This window comes from Dromaius novaehollandiae, chromosome 1 (genome assembly GCF_036370855.1).
Source record: "Dromaius novaehollandiae isolate bDroNov1 chromosome 1, bDroNov1.hap1, whole genome shotgun sequence".
Classification (NCBI taxonomy): Eukaryota; Metazoa; Chordata; class Aves; order Casuariiformes; family Dromaiidae; genus Dromaius; species Dromaius novaehollandiae.
Genome location: NC_088098.1, coordinates 234,776 through 259,106, shown reverse-complemented (window position 1 = coordinate 259,106; position 24,331 = coordinate 234,776). Strand labels below are relative to the sequence as shown.

Below are 24,331 nucleotides of genomic sequence, written 5' to 3'. Positions count from 1 at the left end.
GCCCTGCTATGAGCAGAGGGTTGGACCAAACGAACTCCCCAGGTCCCTTATATGACCCGAATTATTCTAGTATGGTAAGAAGGTGAGGTGAAGTATGACACTTGATATATCTCTTAAAAGAACAGCTATAGATCTATTTGTCCCACCTGTAAGTCCACATCTGTAAAAGGCATAATAATTAGTACAAATGTAAAAGTAGCTCCAACAGTACGAACTGAAACTAGACAAACTCATACTAGATACAAGCTCAAGTTTAAGTTAGAATAATTAACTAATGGTTTAATTTATCTAGAAAAACCTCCATCAAATGAAATCTTTCGATACAAACAAGGTGCCTCTGTTCAGTTGGAAGCAGGCTTCTAGAGCTGGCTACAACAATCAGCTCACGCCTGACCTCCTTTATCTTAGTAAGCAAACCTTTCCTCCGACACCTCCAGTTCACGCCTGCAAATATTAGCTATGGAGAGAACAGCAGTGCGTTATTTTTGATTGTCTAATAGCCACGCCTTTCAGCCACCCAATTTTACAGAAGTAGAAAATGTCATAATGCACATAATATCAATAGCAGAAAAGGTCATTAATTCATACGAATGCCAACCTCTTCTATGCACCGAGTGGCTCATAGGTCTGCTTGCTCAGTAGTACAGAGGTCTGCAAGGCAGTGCTCTTGGCCACACGCAGGTCCTTCTCGTTCATCTCTTGAGTACTGACAGGTGGCACGAAATGAAAAAAAAAAAAAAAAAAAAAAAAAAAAAAAAAAAAAAAGAAGGGGGGGAAGGAGGGAGGGAGAGGGAAACGATTTATCCAACAGGAAAGGAAGAATAAAACCATTCTCCAGTCTACACACCACTCTCTGGGATTGATTGCTACAATCAGTTATTTGCAATAAATACAAAAAGTGAAGTCTTTCCTATTTGGGAAGCTTGATTTCTTCTGTTCTTGCAGGGACATGCCCTGACTTCTCATGATACGATACCTGCAGGAACTCTTGGTCTCTGCAGCTTACAGAATAAAATGCTTGAGAAGCTCTTCGTGAAGTGAGAAGACATGAGGCAAGAAGCCAGGCCTCAGGCAGTTTCTCTTACAAAGTATTCTAGAGGATGAAGCTACCGGAGAAGCACACTGTCACAAAGCTGAAATCGTGCATGTTCTATATCCATATAATGGACAGTGAAAAAGTACCAGTACTTATCTTACTTCTCCGCTGGCCCTGGGTCAGCCTGAGGCACAGAACTCTAATACAGGCTTTACAATTACCAGAGAAGTTTATTTTTCCATGATTAACTATTCATGAAGTTGGTAATACTGAAAGACTGATTTCAAGACCTGGAATCATTATATAAGAGTAATAAAGTGTTTATAGTTTTGTAAGCCACCCACCCACAATGCTCTAGTGAAGACCAGGCCCTGCTGCCTTGACAGTGGTAAAAACACATTTTAGAAACCAACCAGTCAAAAGGCAAAAATGCCTCTTTCTGCCCGTCACCAATATTCGAACAAGATGCATCTGATCTTATTATGCGTTAGCCCATAGCTTCTCAAAGGTACAAACACACAATACGTGGTTGAGAGATGAAGTGAGACAACATGATAACATGACATAACAAGATAACATTCGCAATATGGGAAAAAGCAGAATCTAGCCATTACAGACATCCGGTGTAACCAAAAAATATCATGGGGGTCAGCACATATCTGCATATCTACAGGCACTGCCATTTCAGGCAGGTATACACGGACTATGTGGAGAAACCTAAGATTCCCTGGCCTTTGTCCAGGCTGGCTTCATTAACCTGATACTGAACTCAAACTAATATGCATTGCTGGGCTTAGAGGAACTTAGGCCTGCCTGCATCTGTTTGCACAGACATGGACTTTAATAACCTGAACTCAAGTCTTTTATAGTCTGTTAAAGTGAGTCAAAAAAAATCATGCTCTCATGTGAGTCTGTAATTTTCACAATAGTTATATTTTGATCTCCTTAATACTATATAAAAGAATAAGCTTAGAGATCGCAATTAAGATCAAGGCCTTGTAGCACAGTACAAGCTAACAGGAAGAGATACTCTTCGCAGCAAGATCTCTCAGTCTGAAAGAGAGATGACAGACAAATGAGGGAGAAAACATTACTCTGAAATTCTGTTTTACAAAAAAAACGGAAAGAGGAAAAATCCAGTGATTTGTCCAAAGTCACACAGAGAACATACCGAGCTGTTATTTCACATATATGATATTCTCATTTGGGACTGCAGACGGTTTATTTATCGGTCAACAAAAAGCTCTTTGGGTTGGAGAGACAGCAGAAAAAAAAATCTTAGGAAATTGATTGGAAACTTGTACCAAAAATGCACAGATGACACACCACTTCAGGCCTCTTATCAGATCAAGACATCTGAAACTCCCCCCACACCACCCCCCCCATGCCAAACGCAGCCTGACTTGCAGCAAGGTCACTCATCTAAGACCGAATCCAGATGAATCAAGCAATTTGTTTGGCAGAAGCACCTAGATAGTTTGGAGATGCCTTCCTCCATAAAAAAGGGAGGAAGTCACTTTTGTCAGTGATTTGGGGACACAGCATGTTTTTATCCCTCCGTTTTCTTCTCCATTAGCAACACAACCACTGAAGTTACCCTTTCCAACATAAAGATTCCATTTACAGATCTCACTGCAACTTTATCACTGTTATATTGAATCCCAGGAACAAACATAACATAGCTTAAATACTGTTACAAAGCTAACAGTCGGGACACAAGGTGATATCTGTCTTCTCCACTAGCCTCAGGGACTTGTTGCAGGGTTACCCTGAAACTTGCATTTTGCATTTACTTCTGAGCTTAGGTCAGGAAAGCATTCTACAACATTGGCCAACTTCCTTATAAACACAAGTAGGCAAACACGAAAGGACAGGGGTTATTCTGCGCTCTCCTGCCTCACCCAAATAAATACACAGTACAGCTGGCAGAGACAGGCACATTGCACTTCCAAGGTTATACCCAAGTCAGTGTGACTTTGGGACGGACTTCCATTTTTGTAATTAATAGCAGAACACACAAGGAACAGTGTTCTGCCCATGTTTTAAGTCAGTATAGTTTGTACTCTAATTGTACTTTAAAATAAAGTTTTGCCAGACATTCCCATGATTAACGGGCTTTTGCTCATCAGACCTTAACTTCAGTAAGTACTCAGGCTGCAGTCCAAGCAGCGTTCCTAGCAGTGTCTCCTTTACGTGGAAATAGATTTCCCTTTATTGATCCAAAAAGTCTAAGTCTGTTGCTAGTTACAGGACAGTCTGCACACAGCAAACAAGAGGAGCATAAATTGATGTGCTTTTATCTCTAGGCAGCAGCCCTACCTCTCGGATACCAGCTCTACCATAGCATTTCTTTCCCACCATCTCACTTAACCCTGCATTTCCTTTCCTTGGGAGGCAAACAGGCGCTGAAGGCACTGTCGCTGCGGAGAAGCCCAGGGCCGAACCCCTCGCACGAAGCAGAGGGGCTGCGAAAGCCGCAGGGGCTGCGGGAGACCCACAGGCCTCTACCGCGCGGCCCCCCCGCAATCCCGGCCCCAGAGAGCGCGGAGCAGCCTCCGCCCGGCGAGGGGGGAGTCCGCGCACCCCGGCGCCGCCGGGGCCCTCACGGGGCACAGCTCCGCCCGGCCGGGCCGCGCTCCCCACCCCGGACGCCGCCCCGGCACCGCGCTCGGACCGTCGGCACAAGCGACGCGGCGGCCCCGGCGCAGCGCAGGCACCAGCGGGGCCAGGCGGCACCGCCAAGGCCGGGCGAGGGGGCGACCCCGCCGGCTCCCTGCCGCCCAGCGCCGCGAGCCCGCCCCGGCTCCCAGCGCCCTGCTGGCCGGCCGCGCTGCCGCGCCTGCCCCCGCCCGCCAGGCCCGCTCCCGCCGCGGCTGCCGACCGAGCCCGCGCCGCCGACAGCCGGGCGGCAGAGCCAGGGCCGCGAGCCGCGCAGCCGAGGGACGGGACGGGACCGGACCGGACCGGACCGGACCGGACCGGGGGGAGGCGGGAAGGAGGCACTGACCTGCCGGCACCCCGCGCCCTCCAGCCCCGGCCAGGGCTCCGGCACCGCGGAGCCGGCCCCGCCCCCAGCCACCTCAGCACCGGAACACGCCGCCACAGCTTCCGCCTTCCGCGCCGCTCCCGCCTCCTTGCGGGGAATAGCCAATCAGCTACAGCGCCCAGGAGATAGACGCGGCACCGAGCTAATCGCCGCGCGGCAGCTGTCTGGGCACCACGGTCACGCTGACACATGGCGCGAAATCACCAATCTCGAGTAGGACGTCGGGACCCGCCCAATAACATGCAAGCAGCCAATCAGCAAAGGTCCCCCAAGGGGGGGGGTGGGTGATGAGACGGGGGGCGGGACCGTGCTCCTGACCAGGTGGCAGGGGGCGTGGCCTCCCCGCCCCGCCCCGCCCCCGGGCAGGACCGTCCCGCCCCTTATCTGGACGCCCCGCCCCCGGGCGCACTAAAACACTTTTATTTCAGATGAAAATGTGTGAATTGGGGGCCAAAGTCCATTTGGAGGCCAGTAACTAGTGATATACCCCAGGGGTCAATACTGGGTCCAGTCCTGTTCAATCTCTTCATCAGTGACGCGGCTGATGGGACAGGGCGCCCGCAGCAAGTCTGCTGGTGATGGCAGGCTGGGCAGAGCGGCTGACACCCCGGAGGGCCGTGCTGCCCTTCAGAGGGACCCGGACAGGCTGGAGAGACGGACGGGCAGAGAGGAACCTCATGGAGTTCAGCACAGGGAAGCGCAGAGTGCTGCAGCCGGGCAGGAACAGCCGCACGCACCGGCACAGGCTGGGGCCACGGGCTGGGGAGCAGCTCTGCAGAGAAGGACCTGGGAGTCCCGGCGGACGAGAAGCCGACCGCGAGCCGGCAACGTGCCCTGGTGGCCGAGGCGGCCACGGTGCTCGGGGCTGCGCCGGGCAGCGCGTTGGCAGCAGGTCGAGGGAGGTGATCCTTCCCCTCTGCGCAGCCCTGGGGAGGCCGCATCAGCAGTGCTGGGTGCGGCGCTGGGCTCGGCAGAGCCAGGGAGAGATGGAGCTGCTGGAGGGAGTCCAGCGAAGAGCCACCGAGATGATGAAGGGACTGGAGCATCTGTCGTGTGAGGGGAGACTGGGAGAACTGGGCCTGTTCAGCCCAGAGAGGAGAAGGCTCGGGAGGGGACCTTATCTGTGTGTGTTAATATCTGAAAGGGCAGCGCAGAGACAAGGGAGCCAGGCTCTTTTCAGCGGTGCCCAGTGATAGATGAGAGGCAATGGGCACACACCGAAACACAGGCAATTCCATCTGAACGTAAGAAAACACTTTTTCCACTATGAGGGTGACAGAGCACCGGAACAGGCTGCCCAGAGAGGATGTGGAGTCTCCATCCTTGGAGATATTCAAAATATGACTGGACACAGTTCTGGGCAACCTGCTCTAGGGGACCCTGCTTGAGCAGGGGGGATGGACTGGATGATCTCCCGAGGTCCCTGCCAACCTCAACCCTTCCGTGATTCTGCAGTATACACATGGCCAGCCACACACATCCACAGATACAGAAACACTGAGAACTCACCCAACACAAGCAGCACTGACAGCCTCATTTTTGTTCTCTCTCTGATCAGGATGAATGTCTGCTAGTAGGAAACATATATATATATATATATATATATATATACACACACATATATATATGTATATATGTGCAATGTGGATCCCTCCTGTAGCTGGGCTTGGACCCTCAGTCTGTCCAGTGCCTGCCCCTGGATCCTCGGTCTCCTCAGCTGCCTGTGAGCCCCCAAGCCAGCGGCCCCTCTCCGTTTGCTGGTGCAGATCCCCTTGCACACACCAGCACACACACTGTGGGTCCCTCCAGTAACTGGGATCAGATTCTCAGTCCCTCCGGTAGCTGGCCCTGGATCCCTGCTCTCCCCAGTTGCCTCCTGCGCAGACCATGCACACAAGCGGGTCTGTCAGCTCATCCCCAGAACTTAGGGTCTCTGGAGCAGCTGCCTGGGACCCTCCGGTCCCTCCAGTGGTCGGTTCTTCCAGTCGTCTCACTCCAAGACACACAGACACACCTGGCTCCCAAGCCGCTTAACCTGCTTGCTGGCTAGTTTGGCTTGATACTCGCTAGCGATCGCACACTGACACGTGCACGCTCCCTCGCTCCCTCGCTCCAGCTGCCGGCACCCTGGACGCGCGGGTCCACGTGAGCCGTGGTCCCTCTGCAGCTGCTGGCACTCAGACCTCCGTACGTATGCACACAGAACAGAGAGCTCCTCACCCCAGAAAACAGTTAGAAACGGAGTTTAATGAGAAGAAGAGACAGACCGTGCTGATCAGGTGCAGAGCATGGCCAGGCACGCATACTGACCAGCAACCTGTTTACAGGCAACCAGCCCCTTTTATCCCCTTATCCCTCTATTTTCCCACGTTTATTACTACCAAAACCACCGTGATCCCTCCCTTTCCCCTGGAGATCCTCTCCCCTTGACTCGCCGTAATGGGGGTCTCACAGGGCCCATGGGGCTGATGGTCTCCTGAGGGGCCAGGCCAGGGGCCCCCTTTCCCTGACCGGGTTATTGGGGATCTGCCGCCGGCCCGCGCGTGTCTCTGCTCCTTGTGCATGTGCAGATGAGCCTCTCCGGGGCTGGTCGCTCTCCTGCGATGGCCTGGCAGCAGCCAGGGCAGGGCATTGTTCAGTTTCCCCACCTGCCGTTGTTCTTCCGTGCTCCTTTGTGTGAGTGGAGACAAGCTTTTTATTGCATTACCTGATATCTACAGTCCTGTGTAATTTCTGCGATATGGTCTGGTCCTGGACGCAAAATGATCTCTGCCTGAGAAGACAGACTCTCAAATACGATTAGAGGAGTAGATCATAATTTTATTCCACCTTAAATCCCACAGCTTGTAGCCTTTTCCCCGCATCTTCATGCATAACTACATCAAAGTTAAAAACAGAGTAGTGTGTAAAACCAGCGTAGTCCCTGATGCCAGCATCTGACTAACCTTCTCACCCTTTCTGATTTGGCTCCTGAAATAGCAGTGATTTGGTAGATTATCTTGTACCTTCTTTCCATTTTAAGGAAGCTGTTTATATCATTGAAACTTTCAGGTTTCTAAATCAGCCCCTAAGCAGATTAAAATTTATAATTGGCTTCTGGAAAGTTAGATCCCTCACTCGACCGAGACTAAGGCTGAATGTGGAGGGGAACAGATGGGCAGTCCTGCGAGAGCCGCAGGGGGAAGAGGGTGAGTCCTGGCGTGTTCCTCCTTCCGACCGGCCGTACGCATGGGGAACAACAGCAGCTCCACGGTGGATGATCTGCAGACTGTTGAGATCCACCACTGGTACAAAAAGTTCATGACGGAATGTCCTTCCGGACAGCTGACGGAGCACGAATTCAAACAGTTCTTCGGGCTTCGAGGGCTGGATCCAGAGGCCAATGAGTACATCGAGCAGATGTTCCGCACGTTTGACATGAATAAGGTGAGTTCTCCAGCAAGGAAATTAGCTGCCTTGTGTGGATTAAGAGGAAACCAGCTCCTGCAACTTCTGGAGTCCTTGGTTTTCTCTTACAAGCGCTGGTGTGGGAAGCTGTTGAGGGACACCAATATAAAGTAGCTAAATGCAGGGACAAATTAATGTGCATAGACAATAACATAGATAACACAACCGTAGGCAATAACACTTCATCATCTAAATGCTTTCTGCAAGTTCACCGTTGAATTTTGAGAATCCTTTATTATGTATTAATTGACTTGGCCTTGCTTGGCCAGCAAAATGCTAGTGAAAGAAGATGAGGTTGGAATCTAGAGCTTTTTTAAGGCTTTTATTATTCTTCAAAAATTTATCTGTATTAGGTATTAGAGAATACAGAAACCAAATTAAATAGAAATATTTATAACATGTGCAGAGGAAGCGATTTCCAGGTAGTTGGTAGCTGAAATTAATCTTGCTTGGGCAGACAATCCATATGGCTCTCCTCAGAAGCGGGAGGTATAGCATATGGCAGAGGTTAGGAAGCAGGTAGTATCATTCACTGTGACAGGCAGCCCCTTGCTGTCTCTAGTGTAAGCAACAGTAACCCCCTTAGTACCTTTAAGGAGGACATGCCTCTCACTTCTGCCTGTTTTTTTCCATATATATGTAAGCCTGTGCTTGCTGGTCTGTAATATGAACGGCAGATAAATTTGGTCTTGTGGCAGCCTAGGAAAATTCAGCTTTGATCTCTGCTCCAGGGTTCTGAAACGAGAAGCAGCACATGTCTGTGAGTCAGGGAGGACAAGTGATATGGGTGGGAAATCACAGGTCACTGGGACAACACGTGAGAAGGTGTGAAGAGTTAAGGAGTGCTAAGGAATATTACGGAATGTTTAATGGTAAGACAGGAGCACCCAGGCTCCGTTAGGGTAGCCGAGGTCTCGTGATGGATGTAATGGCTGCAAATCTCAAAAAATCTTCTTCCTCTCCCTAAAGCTCTCAGTCCACAACTTTGCCCAGGATGATGATAGTCATAAGAAGCAAAGTTTTACCAGTTAAACCAAAATGTTTACATTGCTTGGAGAAGCTTTTTCTTTCTCTCTGTCATTTTTTGAGATATTTAAGGACTTTAAAAATTGTTAAGGGCTGTTATGCATTTCAAAGTGCTTGTGTGAGCTCCAGGTTATGCAGTAAATGCTTTAAGGCAACTCTCAAATTCAGATTTGTTCACACTAAGATAAAAAGCTGATCTATAATATTCAGATCTGTTCACACTAAGACAAAAAGCTGATCTATCAAATAAAGCAGGAGTAATCTCAAGAGGAATGAAGTAAGAGTATGGCAGCCAGGGGAGGTGGACCTACATCAGTTAATTTTAGCCTGTTAATAGTTAGCCACTTAATCTCAGCTCCTTTCATAATCAATGGCAAGGAACGAGAGCACCAGGAGGAAGAGTCACCCTGCAGTAATACAGGTGTCTAAGACGGATGGGATCATCTGTCCTCTGGACCTTCAGATTCTGAGAACTCTGCTGAGGGCAAAGAGGACAATTTTTCAATAGTTATTTTATACATTGCCGTCATGCCCCTCCTTCCCATGTTTAACACTGTTCGTCTGTATTTCCTGGTACTTCGCTCACCCTAATAATGAAAAATCTCACATAGTGGGAGTACTGCCATGATCCTGAAAAAAATATTTTAAAATACTGTGATCCTCGCTGTCCAACAGTAGTGCTCTGCTAGTCCAGCTACCTTTGCCTTTTACATATGTTTCAGAAAGGCATCTGATCTTGTTTGAATTCCTCAGTAAATGGAAGTTTGTTTCCCTTTGTAAGGTGTTGAAGTAGTTATTCAGAATCATCAGTGGACATATGTACTTTATTTGTTGTTTCTATTTATCTGCTTTAGATTTTAGTCAATATTAAGTCTTTTCCCCTACATTATGAGTCTTTAGTATCTAGCATTTTTCTTGCAAAGGAACCAAGAGCTTCTCGAGTTTCTTCATAAATTCAATAAATTAAAGGTTTAAAAAAACAAATACAGAACACTTTCTCCAGCTGTCATGTCATATTGCATGCCTTTTAAAAATATGTTCAGTTACTCCTTTTTTAGAGAATGGAGAACAGATCTATGGCTTATTGAAAGAGCAGTACTTTCCCACAGAGACAGAACAGGCTAGCACAGAAAACCTAAGGTGGAGTTATCGTCCACTCTTCTTCCAAGCCAGGGCTCTGGATCAGTTTTCTTCCCGAACAGGCCCTAGTCAGTCAGCTCGGGTGGGCAGAGCGGGAGGGTTCATTCACGCTGGCCGTGAGGAGGGACAGGTTTCATTTCTGCGAGTGGCGAACAGAGTGCTCTAAAATCAGAACTGCAGAAATCCAGGAATTTTGGAGATCTTAAAGGTAGCCAAAATACAGTGTGTGCTCGCTAAACAGCTGAACATGCCATTTCCAAGCTTTTCCCTAAAGCCAAGCCTCTGTGCCATGCATTTCGAAGGAGGACTGGTTATATCTCCTTCAGCTGTGGATCTAAAGAGCAAAAAGGTAAAGCACTTCTAGAGCCATAACTCCCTCGCTTTGTTCCTGTCACAATTTGGTTTTCGTTTTCCCACAGGATGGATATATTGACTTCATGGAATACGTGGCTGCCCTCAGCCTCGTTCTCCGTGGGAAGATGGAACAGAAACTGCGGTGGTATTTCAAACTCTATGATGTGGATGGCAACGGCTGCATCGATCGACACGAATTACTCAACATCATTAAGGTGAGTCTCCAGGGGTCTGTGTTCCTTCCTCTTTCCTTAAAGACAAATCCCACCTCACGGCTGAGACTTCCACTATTTCCCGCGTGGATGATCATGGATGATACCTGCCATAACAGCATTTTTTTCTTTTAGCAGGTTTCCCCACAGCCACATGGTTCAGTCAGCAGGCTTGATAGACTTTTCGCTACCACCATAACATATGCTACAGCACAGATAATTCTGTAAAATTGTTTTACTCGTCCAGGACCTACCCTGAACTTTCCCAGATTTCACACTCCGTGACTGTCAGCTGCAGTCTCTGCAATGTAATAATACATTTCTGACTCTGCTAAATAGGTGGCAGAAGTATGACTGCCAGTAGAAAAGACTGAGTGCAAATAGCTGTTATGGGAGATGTTGGAATTACAGACATAAATAGGACCACATGAATATCTCAGAATGACTTATTCTGGAAGGTCAGATTACTCCACAGAGATTGGGAAACTACAAGAACGCAGGAAAGATTCAATGACCCTAAATAATTTGCATTTCTGAATAAGGACGGTCAGAAAATGGATTTGATAGGATTGGAAATCAGGGTTGTCCACAAATAAAGCCACTTATAAGACTGTAGTAATGGATTCCTCATGTGGATATGAGTTTTAGTGCAGGACATTGAAAGAGATCAGAGACAAAAAAAGTCAATAATAACTGTAATAATATGCAGCCTCCGACAAATGACTTGTGAAAGAAATAGTCAGACATCACAGTGCAGCAACAGGTAGTAACTGTTCAACACACACAACTCTTGGGAAACTAGTCCTGTGGGTGATAATTGGTGGTGGTCAATTTACTGCCCTTCACATTCTGTAGGTACAGTTCAGTCTCTTTGCTGGGGGCCTTAGGAGGGTGCTGAGGCAATACTGAGTTTTAGTAGAAGGACATTTGAGAAAGAATAAACAAACTTATTAAATATCCAAAGATAAAAGCTAAAAAGTTAATAGTCTTAGAATCAATATGATGGCTCTGGAATCACATATTTCATGGCCATCCTTAAACAAACGAAAGAATTGGGCATGGAAAAGAAAAGAAAACCCTGTCTATATAGTAATGAATAGGACAAATGGTAGTGAATAATACTTAAATGTTCTTAAGTTGAAAATGAATCTCCAAGGAGCTTTAGGGAGAGGCAGGACACACAGGGAGCAGCATTTAAGTTGAAAACAGGGAAAGCAAGCAGAGATGTGAGAAATAAATGACTACAACATATAACGAAGGGATTATCAGGATGTCAAATGGAGAGAGCGTTTGATGGGATTATGGGGCTCGGTGGACCATAGGGTACTAGAAGCCATCAAAAGAACAAGGCAAGTAAGGAAGTTAAATCGTGTCTTTGTATTATGTTTAGCTACAGAGGAATCTGGGAAGATACACACAGAAAGTCTAGTTTTCCATTTTCCTTTGTTAACCAGTTCATGCGCAGACCACTGTAAAAATGGATTAACATTAGCGATTACACTAAGTAACATGAATTGTTATTCAACAAGATTTTCTGTGTGGAGCATGAGATCTCACAGGGCTTTGTCTTTTGTACCCAGTGCTTCACAGGTAAAACTGAAGCTTTTACCTTTAACCTGTTGGTTTCTGAAGGTGTGATTTATCCTTTCTCCACTTCACGCCTGCAAGATGATAGTCCAGTTTTAGAGTTGGCGAGGTTCCACTGCAGAACGTGGATAAAAATGGGCACCTGTGGAGAGACGTTCATGATACCTCTCTGACAGTTCTCAGGATGGAGCAAATTGCTCTCTGGAAACGTGTCTGCTCATTCAGTTTAAAGGAAACACAGATGGTCAGCTTAGACTTGTGGATCCAGCTTGCAGATGGCTGAAGTCAGACGAGTTTGATCTGGGAAACTGGCCTGGATTCTGCTATTTCTATAGTACATAAGCACCACCTGAGCAGATTTAGGGGAGTCCTCTGGGTTTTATTGTCCATTCCTGGCTTCAGAACCGTGCTCCCTTTGTACCCTTCGGTGCCAACTGTAAGGCCTCAGGATTTCTGCTCTGTTTTCCCGTGGTGCTGGTGCGTTTTTGCGTGAGGAGGGTGCCAGGCAGGACTCCCATGCGCTGGATCTCCTCTGACAGGCTGCAGTAGCATCAGTCTGTTGTTCCAGGTCACCTTCCCATCCTTGTTCTTTTTTTTAGGCTATTCGAGCTATCAATGGTGGTGACCATGAAACTAGTGCAGAAGAGTTCACCAATCGAGTCTTTAATAAAATTGATGTGAATGGAGATGGTAAGATTCCTATCTATGTCACCCAATTCACTTGAGCACTCAGTGCTACAGAAGAATACCCATGTTTTCCTTTCCTGCTTGAACTTTATGCCTCTTCGTTTTTTATTTGTTGGTGAAATGAAGTCCCTCCCAGCAATCCATTCTCCTTTAATTTTGCTGAGACACTTTTCTCCTTGCATAGTACATAACCATAGGATTTGTACCCCGGCGCTAACTCTCAGCTATATTTTGTCCATATGAGTTTTGTAGGATTTTTTTTTTCCTTTTTGGATGTTTCTATGTAGCTTATGTCAGGGTTAGAAGTGGGAATGACAAACAGTTTCTCAGGTGGCCTCAGCTGCTGCTAAATCCTTCAGCAACTAGGAAAGGAGGAATTCACATTTCGTGTTGAAGTTCTGAGTTACTGCACCGAGCCTGCTCCCGGGTGTATGGCACCCCATTAGGTGCTGTGGACCGGTCAGGCAAAAGCTGCTGGATGCCACTGTAGTTACTGTACGTCCCTGCAAGATACTTCTTTCCCGATTACTTCACGTGCTCATTACCCTCTGTTGTGCTCTTTTGTTATTCCAGCAGCTCTCTGCTGAGCTGCTTCCCTGCACAAGGGCTAGCCGCAATCGTGGTTTTCTGCACTCCATGCCTGTGTTTTCTGCTTTTTGTTCTCATGGAGCCTTTTTGGCCCAGGACAGAAAACCTTGCTCTGCCTGGCATAGTTTCCTTCTGTTACTTCTTTCAACAGTTTAAACTGTTAAAAGCAGCAGTTTAAGGAAAACCAGCAGTTACAGAGGAGGCCTACCAGTAGGACAGGCTAGGCGAAAAAGAAGCAGGTTAATCCAGCCTTATTAAGTAGGAAGTTATGATCTTGCTCCTTAGCCACATATTTCCTCTATTCTTTGTGATATACCCTTTGCAATGGACCTGTGAGAAACCCATCTTCAGAATAGCTAGACTCCTGTGATTTAACCCTTGCCTGGGAAAAATAAGGAAGCCAGAGTTGAAGAGATATCAGGAAAGTTTCAGATAATGTAAAAAAAAACTATCTGAGGCCTTTTGGTAATTCAGAGCAGTGAATCTTTAGTGAACCGTCTCTAAAATTGGATTACGGTACTCCTTTTCCTGCTCTGATATCGTCTGTCTGTGTCTGACACAGGTGAACTTTCTCTGGATGAATTTGTGGAAGGAGCCAGGAAAGACGAGGAGTTCATGGAGGTTATGATGAAAAGTTTGGACCTGTCCCACATTGTGGCCATGATCAACAACCGCCGGCACAGCGTGTAAATCAAGCCAGGAGAAAATGGTGTGCCAACAGACAGAAGAATGTGCGCACACAAAAAAAGAAAGGACAATGTTCTTACAAACATACAAATTTTCCAAAAATTCGTATATGAAAGTAGGAACAGAAAGATATTACTGCATGTGTGTATCTGAGTGTGTGGTCCTGCACAAATGCTGACGCTCGGACATATACATGCAGAATTGGTTCAGAAAAACTGGATCTGTGTGGCACTATTTGATTTAACTTCCTAAAATGCAAAGGCCAAGTTTCAAGGCACAAATTTCTTGCTTATTCTGTGCCCCAGATAATCAGTTTGTCATGGACTGAGGGTAACTTTATGAAGAGTGCTAGGAGAACTGGATGATGGAATGTGAAAAATCTTTGATGTGGAAAAGAGCTTCAAATTGTTATCAATGTAGAGAGCTGCCAACAGAATGTAACTTCCACTGCTTTTGTCATAGTATTAGATCATAAACACCAGTGGGCTTGTTTGTTCCTGATGTGCTCAGATTTGGCAGCCCGTACAGAAGCAGCTTTATTCATAAGATCTCAAAGAGCTGAAAGAAATATCAGTTCGTAAGGCTGACAGTGACTATTCTGTTCCCTGCTACACTCATCACCAATGCTCCTGTTTCAGTTTTCTGTGATCAAAGAACTCTTTACCAAATAAGCAGTTTAGGAGCAGCTTCAGTAGCTACAGAAAATATGCTACTATTTCCTAAGGCAGAACAATTATCTGAAACATCAAGTCTTTTTAACACTCCTTGTCCTACTGCTCTGCTCTCATACAACTGAATAAATGACCTATGTGGAGATGACCTTAAGTATTACTGTTTCACACATTCTCCATTGGTCTCTCTTTTTTATTCTTCAGAAGAAAAGCTAAGAAGCAAAAGAAACAACTCAGCGAGGTAATTTGTGAATTCTGTTGATCATATGATTTCTGAAGTGAAGCTGGTACTCTAGATCAGTCCTGCCACAAATGGCTGTGTGTCTTTGTACTTGATGGAAAGAGCGACATAGCATGGATATAAACTAGGAAAACTGTGTCTTGTTCACTATCTGTAGCTCAGGTCCCAAGAATCAGAGGCTCTTGTGAAACTGGAAAGAGAGCACCAGAGAGTAAGAATGCAGGAAAAGTTCAGCAGAGTGCTTATACCATAGTTGGGCATGTTTTTCCTGTGCAGGAGGAAGAACTTGGGGACCTAAAAAAAGATGACTTTAGACATTAGGAGTGGGATTAATCTCATTTATATTTAGGCTTCAGTGATGGAAGCATATATTTTGAGCAAAGTGTCTAGGCTTTCATTAAAGTCAGGGGAGATCTAGTCAGCGTGGTCACTGGCACTTGAGAGAGTGGTTGATCTTATTTAGAGTAGATGCCAACACTTTGCCAGAGGAATCACTCTAGGTCCCACTGACTGTGCTGGCTAGATCTCCATGGACTGTAACTTAAGCTTAAACACCAAATACACATTTTACACATCTGCAATCTTAAAGTTGCTGAGAAGAGTCATTGGGTATTGGCAAATATTGCTCAGTTCTCCAGAGGATTATTACCGGCGATGCTGACAGATTCTGCTGTCCCTTGGGACTGGGGAAGGCAGAGGTTTCTGTTTTAGACTCTGCTGAACCTGTTCTGTGCCTGTTACAAGTCATGACTCTCTTGCAGCTTTGTGGATCAGCTAAATGTAAAACAGCATTTGTGATATCATGCAACATACAGAGAAAAATGTAATTTTAGCTTTTGGGAAAGTAAAGAATTTTCCTAAGTGCAGCTGATGTACTAAGGAAGTCACCAAGTAGTTGCAGCTGCCTGCAGTGCTGTGACAAGCTGCTATACATGCTGCATGAATCTTTTTGATGTAAATCAGAGCAGAAGGGCACGTACACACTACATCCTCAACAGCAATCCCGAGTATGTGTAAGGTAGGTTTGGGGTTTTTTTTAATACATGCTATAGCAAACTGCTACTTCCTTCGCCATCATTGCTGATGATGCTGGAACATGCCCCAGCTAAAATGCAGTCATGACACTTGTAATGGCCAAAAAATGCATTATGCTGTCGCTACAGTGAGGTGCTGTTTTGTTCTTAATGTTTCTGTTCTTCTACTATTGGACAATTTCACTGCTTTCTGGCTCTGCAGCCAGAGCGTTCTTTGAGAGACCAAGCTGATAGTGTATGTGCCTTCATCACGAGCTTTGGGAAGGGAGACTGTGGGGAGTGGGTGAGTAGGAAATCCCTGCAAAATGGGAAGATCATTTTTTTCTGAACTATTTGGCTTTCTTTGTACAGTTAAGAATAAAATATGTTAAATAAACCTATCTTGGGAGTGTTCCCTTTACTAGGAGAATTATGAGGAGGAGAATATGGCTTGGATTCGGATTAGGGTTAGGGTAAGGTTTGGAGCTAGGGGCTTAAAATTAGGGAACAGGGCTGGGATGGTGGGGGCTGAAGTCAGCATTTGGAACTGGGTCAAGGGTTAGGGTTCAGGTTGGGTTAGGTTTAGGAGCTTGGGTTTGGGATGGCGTTCAGGTTTGGGATTTGGGTTAGAGTTGGTAGTTAGGGGTTAGGAATTAGAGTTCAGATTAGGGTTTAGGAATTTGGTTTGGGGGGTGGGGGTTAGAGTTAGGATTAGGATTTATAGAGTTAGGATTAGGATTTGAAGTTAGGGTTAAGGGCTAGGGGTTAGGTTAGGGGTTAAAGTACCAGGAGGCAGAGGGGACTTAGGAAATGACAGCTGTCCCGTAGGAGCTGTGCCAGTACTGGTTGGAGCCTGAGAGCCACACCAAAGAGCTGATGGTGCTGGAGCAGTTCTTGAGCATCCTGTCTCAGGAGGTGCAGCGCTGGGACCTGTGCCAAGGCCATGGCCCTGGCCAAGGGCCAGGTGTTGGCACATGGGAGCTGCAGGTGGGCAAGGACTTGTGCAGCGAGGGTGGGAGAGGCGGCCTCCTGCTCTTGTAATGGATTGGGGACATGCCCTGCGATTGTGGGTTGGTGGAGTGAGGGGGTGTCCTGTGAGCCTTTGAATTCTTTTGCCTGTGTCCCCTTCCTCAGATCACCATGTGGGCGATGGTGGAAGAACCCAGCATGGAGGACTGGCCCCATCCTGAAGGATCATGGAAAAAATCTGCCTCGCATCCAGCCACAGGCAGGGTGATGCTGACCCACATTCCCCAGCCCCAGCCCAAGCCAATGTACATTCCCTGGAAATGGGCTTTAAAAATCCTTCAAATCAAGATCTGGATCTTCAGCTCAGATTCCTTCTAACTGCTTGAGCACTGAATGGATTTCCTCTCTTGTCCTTTGCAGGAGACATCCTCCACTAGCACTAACAATCCCTGACGCTCGTTACAGTGTCCTGCTCTCAGAGAGCAGCAGCGAACAGCCCTGACTCCCCACCACAGCAGGAAATATCCCCAGGGAGGTGGGACTCAACAACCTTCTCCCAGAGTTCCCTTGAGACATGGAAGAGAAAGGAGAAGATTAAAAGGATTTGTGTAAGAGACCAGACAAGCTTGATGTTTATCCCTTTCTCTTCTGGGGATGGAGCCCAGGCCCTGCATGTCCTGGTGTCGCTGGGCAGAAAAGGGAGGGAATATCAGGCTGACCAAGGCTGGGAAGTGCCTGCTCTCCTCATGTTGTATTTGGAGAAGGTGGCTGAGGCCGGCTCCTGCTCGCTGGCAGGATGTGGGCAGCAAGTCGCAGTCCAGAGGGCCCTGCAGTCCCGCCAGGCAGCCCAACTCTTAGCAGCGTTTTCTTCCTGTGGGAACGGCAGAAGACAGAAAGGTCACCGCTGACCCCAGTGGCTGTTCACCCTCACTGCTGTGCTGAAGCCTGAACCACGGCCGGGCAGCAGCACAGGCAGGAGGGCAGCAGCACAGGCAGGAGGGCAGCAGCACAGGCAGGAGGGCAGCCCCACAACCCCGGGAGACCGAAGCCCCAGCTCGCAGCACAGGGCACAGCTCCCCGCCCGGGCTGAACCGGGGGTCTGCGCATGCGCAGTGCGGAACTGCTGGCTCAGTGCTGCCCCCGTGGTCACACCGCAATACTGCAAGAAGCCACCCTACGCATGCGCAGTGACACGCCACGATCACTGCGGCGCTCGTTTGATCACGCCGAAGCAGGGAGGCCGCTGACGCATGCGCAGTGCACCGGTGTGCCTCACGCCTTCCTGCTGTTGACTACCCCGCAGAACGAGCCAGATCGCGCATGCGCAGTGCTTCCTGCCGTGCGCCCTGCACCCCGCCGTACTGCCGGCAGCTGGCTTGCGCATGGGGACTGCTGCTCGTCGCGTTCGGGGTTGTTCTCCGGTGTTTCTGTCGCAGGTGAGCAAAGCCGCAGCTTCCTGTGAGCACAGCGTGTCTTTGACGTTTGTCCCCCTCGGTATCGCCGGGAGCTGCCGCCTCAGTGCGGCGCTCACCCGGGGGCGGCAGGGTGCGGCCGAGTGCAGCACCGGTCCGTGAGCACGCGGGGGCGCCATTGCCCCGCGCCCCTTCCTCCCGCGCGCCCCCCCTCCCCGGCGTGGCTCCCCGTGCGTGGCGCATGCGCTGTGAGTAGAGCAGCATGGCGGGGGCCGGCGGCGGGTGAAGGCCAGGGCTGCCCGGCGCTGAGGGCTGGAGGTTATCGGTGAGGTGAGTGTGTCCTTCGTGTCGCAGCGTGCCGCTGCCTGGAGGCGGAGGAGCGGGGAAAGGGGGGAGGTGGCTCGCGGCTGCCTGCTCCGTGCCGGGAGCCGCGTTTGACTTCCCCCGTTTCCGCGTCGCGCCGTTAGGTCCCAGGCTCCTTCTCAGCGTGGGCCGGTGCTTGCGCTCGTTTCTGCGGATGCGGAGACCCTGGAGCTGCGGGGAGGCAGACCGGCCCTGGAGCAGGGTTTTGGCACGGCGTCCCTGGGAGGACAGCTGGGGCGCATGCCTGGCGCTGCTGGTAGGTTTAAAACCTGCGAACCATACGGACTTGAGACTGTTTTGAGTAAGGCGCAATTAGTGCGGTGCCAAGTAAATTACTTGAGAACTATAGCTGAGGAAACAAGAAGATGATGGAAAAAAGACACCCCCCGGGCCTGCTGAGGCCACCTCTGCCCCCAGGCACTGACTGTGGGGGCCACCCAGCAAGAGCAACAACAGTTTGGCTGACTAAGCCTCCCCGCGTCCTGCTCATGCTGTTCAGCTGCCGCAAAGCCATGGGGTTCCCCGATCCCATACATGGTGCCGGGTCCCACATCGCCTTCAGCTTCTCCCCAGGCACCCATGCACTACACCAGGACCTGAATGTCTCCAGTTCTGGCGCAGGAGCCTGATGCAAGACTTCTCTGGAGTCCCCCCAGACCTTCTCTGGCTCCTTCTCTGTGGTCACTCATGGCTCCTCCTGTTATGCCAACAGCTATGCATAGCACCCAGGCACACTCAGAAGCTCTTTAGGATGGGACCCCCATCCTGTCCCCTGCCTGCAACCCCCCTTCTTCCACTGCACAAACCTGCTCCCCTACTTAGAGCCCTGTTGAATGCTCCCCAAAACCAGCCCCCCAAAAGCCCCCTAATGACCCACAAATCCTGCTCCAGAGCCCCTAAACCCTGATGCAGCAGACCCCAGAATGCTTCCAGACTCTGTCCTAACACTGGGATCCTCCTTGCCACCTGAAATAAGGCTGCAGCAACCCCACAGATGTGAAACACCCATAAACCCTGTGCTAGGGTTCCCAGATCTGGTCTCAGAGCTCCACCTGACCTGAAGCATTGTGTAAGCAGTCATCTGCTATTGTTAATAGCAGCTTGATTTTATTTGTGATAGCAGATGAATTTATAAAAAGGTATTCTGATAAATATGAGGTTTGATCTTCGTCTCCACCTTGACTTAGTCCTCTTTTAGAGAAAAAGGAATTTTCTCTGTCTTTTGGTGAAGAATGTGGTGGATGATTGCATCAAGGACACCCATATTTCTTTGCCTTTTCTTCTGAGCCACCTTTCAGAGCCATCTGTATGTGCAAAACAACTCTCTAAATGTGGCCAGTCTTGGATAATAGCACTGTGCACAAAGCTTAAGCAGAATATTAAGAAAAAAAAATTGAAGGTAAAGAGTAGGCTAAAAAAGGGAGGTTCAGGAAAAGCCAAAGAGAATACTGATGGGCTATGAGAAACCCCAACCATGCTGCAGGAAACAGCACAGGTTTTAGGCAAGTCGTTGGGGAAAGACAAATGTGTTACTCCAGCCCATAGGACAATGGATGTTTTAATTACTACCTTTAGTTGTCAAAACTGTTATAAAAGCAGAAGGGACTAGCAGTGTGGCACGGCAGATTATACGGCATATGTAAAGTTAGAAAAACAAAATAAAAATAACAGAACAACAAAATAAAACCGAGTTAAAAAAAAACAGTTTAGACTTAACTAATAGTTGAATGTAGCTTTCAGTAGCCCGAAGAGAAATGGTTCTATCAGTCATGCTGAAAGCCTGGTAGTCAAGTCACCGAGCTGCCCAGCTCTCCATCCCTCGCTTACGCTCTCCCACTCCTTGTCTCCCTGTCTGTCCGTCTGCTCATCTGTCTGGCCTGCCATGCCTCTCCTCTTTCTTTCCCTTTGTCCAGCTCCCCATCTCTCTGTCTGCGTCTGCAGCCTTCTCTTCCACTCCTTGTTCCTCTGTCCAGCTTTTCATCCTTCTCTTTCTCTCCCCATCGCTCTGTCTGGCCCTCTGTCCATCTTTTACTTTTTTCCATCCCCCTGTCTGTCTGTACCCCCTGTCCATCTGTACTTCCCTCTGTCTGCTTCCCCAGCCCTCTTTTCACATCCGCTCCCCATTCCTCTGACTGGCTTCCTATCACTGTATCTGGCTCTCCATCCTCCGGTCTCTCCCTGTCACACTACCCAGCCTGCTGTCTCCCTGTTTCTTTCACCATCCCTCTGTTGCTTCTCCATGTCTCTCTTTCCCTTTCCATCTCTCTATCCACTCTCCAGTCTTTTATTTCTTTTTCCATTCCTCTCTTCTTTTGCCCATCCCTTTATCTGCCTCTACCTCCCTCTCTTTTCCTTTCCATCCCTCTGTCTACCTCCCCATCCTTCTCCTCTGCTCCCTGTCCTTCTATCCCATTTTCCATCCTTCTCTTTCACTCCCTGTCACTCTGTCCCTCTCGCTGTGCATCTGTTTGTCTCCCCGTCCCTCTCTCTACTTCTTTCTTTTTCTTTTCCATCCGTCCGTCTCCCCATCCTTCTAGCTCCCCATTCATCTGTCAAGCTCTGTCTCCCTCTTTTCCTCTTTATTCTTCTGTCCACTTTTTCACCCCTCTTTTCCTCTGCTGCTGTGTCCAGGTCTCAACTTTTTCTTTCTTTCTTCATCCCTCTGTCAGTTTCTCTATCCCTCTTTTCCTTTCTTCTGCTCCCCCTCCTTTGTCTGGCTCCTTGGCCCTCTGTGCAGCTGAAGGTCTGTCATTCCTTGTGCTTTGTCTGGTTTTGCAGGTGGCAGGAGGTGGTTGGCACTCAGCAGAGATGACCAGCAGCACCCAGAGGGTCCCTTCAGTCTGCCTGGTTCAGGTCACGTCAGACGCCTCTGCAGTAACTGCACGCTGAGGCGCGGGGCTGTGGATGTGCAGTCGGGGAGCACTGATGGGCCAAAGACACTGCTGGGGATGTGGCTGACAGTGAAGAGGCTCCTGGGGAAGGTGTCGTGGAGGCGCAGATCAGCAGAGGCTCCGAGTACCCGGGTGTTAGGGCAGGTGCTTGTGCTAAGGCAGTCTGGAGCTGCTGCTGTGGTCTGTCCTCGTCAGCACATCCACTGCTGTGTCTTGTCCACCTGTGCACAGACAGGGCTGCTGAACAGTGCAGCTTGAGTCAAGATGGTGACACTGGCTTTGAGCGCAATTTGGTGTCTGATTTGTCTTTGCATAAACTGGTGTCTTTCCTGCATTGGCCTCACTCTGCTCTTCCACCTCCTGTCTAGTAGCAGCCTGCTCTCAACTGCTTTCTGGTGTGCTGTCGTGTCACAGGGCTTTCCAGCAGGGTCTGTGTAACTTGGGCCACTTGTGTTGTCTGTTAGGCAGTCTAAGCAAGTAAAACAAAACCCTGCTTCCATCGTCGTTCAGGACAGAGTCAGTTTCCCAGTAGCTCAGCCACTCTACTGTTTGGAGTTTTTGGAGGCCTTAGTCTTTGTCTTATCTTGGCTGGACGCTGCTTTCTGAATGGTCTGGAGGTAACTGAAAACGCTGGGGGCCATGGGCGGATGGCATATCTGCATAATGTATTTGTAGCCTTTGGAAAAGGAAGTGGGCCCATGGTCGTCCCCCTAACCCTGAGCTTGGTTTGCTGCTTGTAAACTTTTGGAAGGTCAGACAGTTATTCGTTATTCTTTTTGCAGCCATATAAATTACTGGAGCAGCCCATACTTTCTGTACTTGGTTAGCTACCACCTCGGCCCCCCCATGAGCTTTATCATGAAACCACCTAGCTATAGTAATTAGGTATTTTTTGGTAGAATTGGTTTTCCCCCAATTGTCCATATTTCATCATCATTTTGTTTTGCTTTGCACTGTTCCCATCATTTTTGCTTTTCCATGGAGCAGTCCTTTTTATACAAGGTTTCGGGGTCTATTAAATTTGGCCGCTCACTTTGGTTCATCCTTGGAACTGCCCCCATACATTCTCCCAGAGGTTGCCGGGCTGCAGCCTTCACAGCGGCATCAGCTAAAGCATTTCCTTTACCAATTTCTGTAATGTCTTTAGCATGGGCTGGGCAGTGTATTACAGCAATTTCTTTGGGCAGTTGGACTGCTTCCAGCAAACTACATATTTCTTCTCCATTAGCTATTTTCTTTCCTGGTGACGTAAAAAATCCTCGTTCTTTCCATCACATCCCAGTTGCATGCCATACCCCAAAGGCATATTGAGAGTCAGTGTAGATGTTAACTCGCTTTCCTTTTCCTAGGTGCGCTGCACTTGTCAAGGCTACTAGTTCTGTTCCTTGCGCATTCATTCGTGTGGGAAGCAGTTCGGTCTCTATTACTCGTTTTGGCTGACTACAGCATACCTAGTTCATCGTTGTCCCTGCAGGTATTAGGATGAGTTGTTTACAAATAGAATTAGATCTAGGTTTTGCTAAGGAACATCAATTAAATCAGTTCTCAGCTTTCTTGAAGTGTGCATTACTGGCTCACATTGGTGATGTTTTTCTCCATCCTCAGGCAGAGGTATTAGAGTGGTTGGATTCAAGGTATTGCATCTTTTCAGGACTGCATTATCTGCCATTAGGAGGATCAGTTTGTATCTGTGTGCCTGTTGTGGCGATAATGTTTGGATTGCATATTGCTTTAGCAGTATCTCCACTTCATGCAGCACATAAACTGTTACAGGGTGTCCCAGAATGAGAGGGCGGCTTCTTTCTACTATTGCCGCTGCTGCTGCCACCGATTTGATGCAGGCTGGTGCCCCTGCTGCAATCGAATTTAGTTGAGCAGAATAATATGCCACTGGTTTCTGGTGGGGTCCTAATTTTTGCATTATTACTCCGCTGGCAATCCCCTTACGTTCGTGTACATACAAATCGAAGGGCTTTGTATAATCTGGGAGCCTGAGAGTAGGTGCAGATGCCAAAGCTCTTTTTATGCTTCTAAAAGCTTGTTCTCTTTCAGGGCCCCATGCAATGGGTTCTGCTTTTTCATTTCTAGTTGCCTGTCTCAGTGGTTTTGTTAATTCTCCCAGCCCAGGAATTCATGGTCTGAAAAATCCCACAGCTCCAAGGAATCCTTGTAATTGTTTCTGTGTTACTCGACGGGGGAGTTTTATTATAGCATCTACTCTTTCTGGATTTACTAGTCATTACCCTTCTCTTAGAATGAACCCCAGGTATTTTACCTCTTTTTGACACAGCTGGAGTTTAGACAGAGATGCCCGGTGACCCTTTTTCTGCTAAAGTAGTACATAGATGTACGGAGTCTGTTATACAGGTATGTTCATTTTTACTTGCTATCAGTAAATCATCTACATACTAAATATACAAATACTACTACACTTAAAATCTTTTGTAAAGTCTCCCCTTGTCAGCCTGGTATATGCTCTTTAAAATACTTTTGTGTATCAGGGGCTGTTTGATCTTTAAAAACACTAATTGCGAGTGCATCACTGAACTTTTTTGGGGTCATTCCTCCATATTTTAGCAGGGCTTACCAGAGCCGCCTCCAAAAGTCACAGGGGTGTTCATCTAATTACTGTCTGCATTCTTGCACTTTAGTCCAATTTACTCCTAACTCTCTGCATGCTCTAATTGCTTCTACTAAGTTTCAAAGTCCTGTTTGACACACGGCTCTATCTCCTGCATTATTATAATCCCAATTTGGATCATTTGCTAGCCAGGGGTTTCTGTTTCCCCCAGCTTGCTGCACTACTTCCACATCTTTGTTAATTATCTTATCCCGTTCATTTGGTCAAAATAATTCCCTCAAAAGAATTTGGGTGTCACTCCAGTTTGGGTTGTGCCCGGTGCATATATTAGAAAATAACTGGACATATTGCTCTGCATCTTCTCTTAATCTTGACATTTT

The 24,331-nt window shown here is 48.0% G+C and overlaps 2 protein-coding genes across 4 annotated transcripts in view; one reads left to right on the top strand and one right to left on the bottom strand.

The window, feature by feature from the left end:
• The window catches only part of GOLGB1 (golgin B1), a 49,089-nt gene extending 44,931 nt beyond the window's left edge, over positions 1 to 4,158 (bottom strand). The window contains exons 1-2 of one of the 3 annotated variants that reach the window (XM_064497894.1): positions 4,044 to 4,158; positions 599 to 706 (exon numbers count right to left, since the gene is read on the bottom strand). The gene's annotated coding sequence lies outside the window, so the exon portion shown is untranslated. The remainder of the gene's footprint in view (positions 1 to 598; positions 707 to 4,043) is intronic. The other 2 variants (XM_064497947.1, XM_064497849.1) reach the window with 2 other exon arrangements.
• Positions 4,159 to 7,310: 3,152 nt separating this feature from the next.
• On the top strand, positions 7,311 to 13,813 carry LOC112989981 (guanylyl cyclase-activating protein 1-like). The gene is made up of 4 exons (XM_026111441.1): positions 7,311 to 7,508; positions 10,115 to 10,264; positions 12,448 to 12,538; positions 13,686 to 13,813. Exons 1-4 carry the CDS (start codon positions 7,311 to 7,313, stop codon positions 13,811 to 13,813), a joined length of 567 nt encoding a protein of 188 aa, XP_025967226.1.
• The last annotated feature ends 10,518 nt before the right edge of the window (positions 13,814 to 24,331 follow it).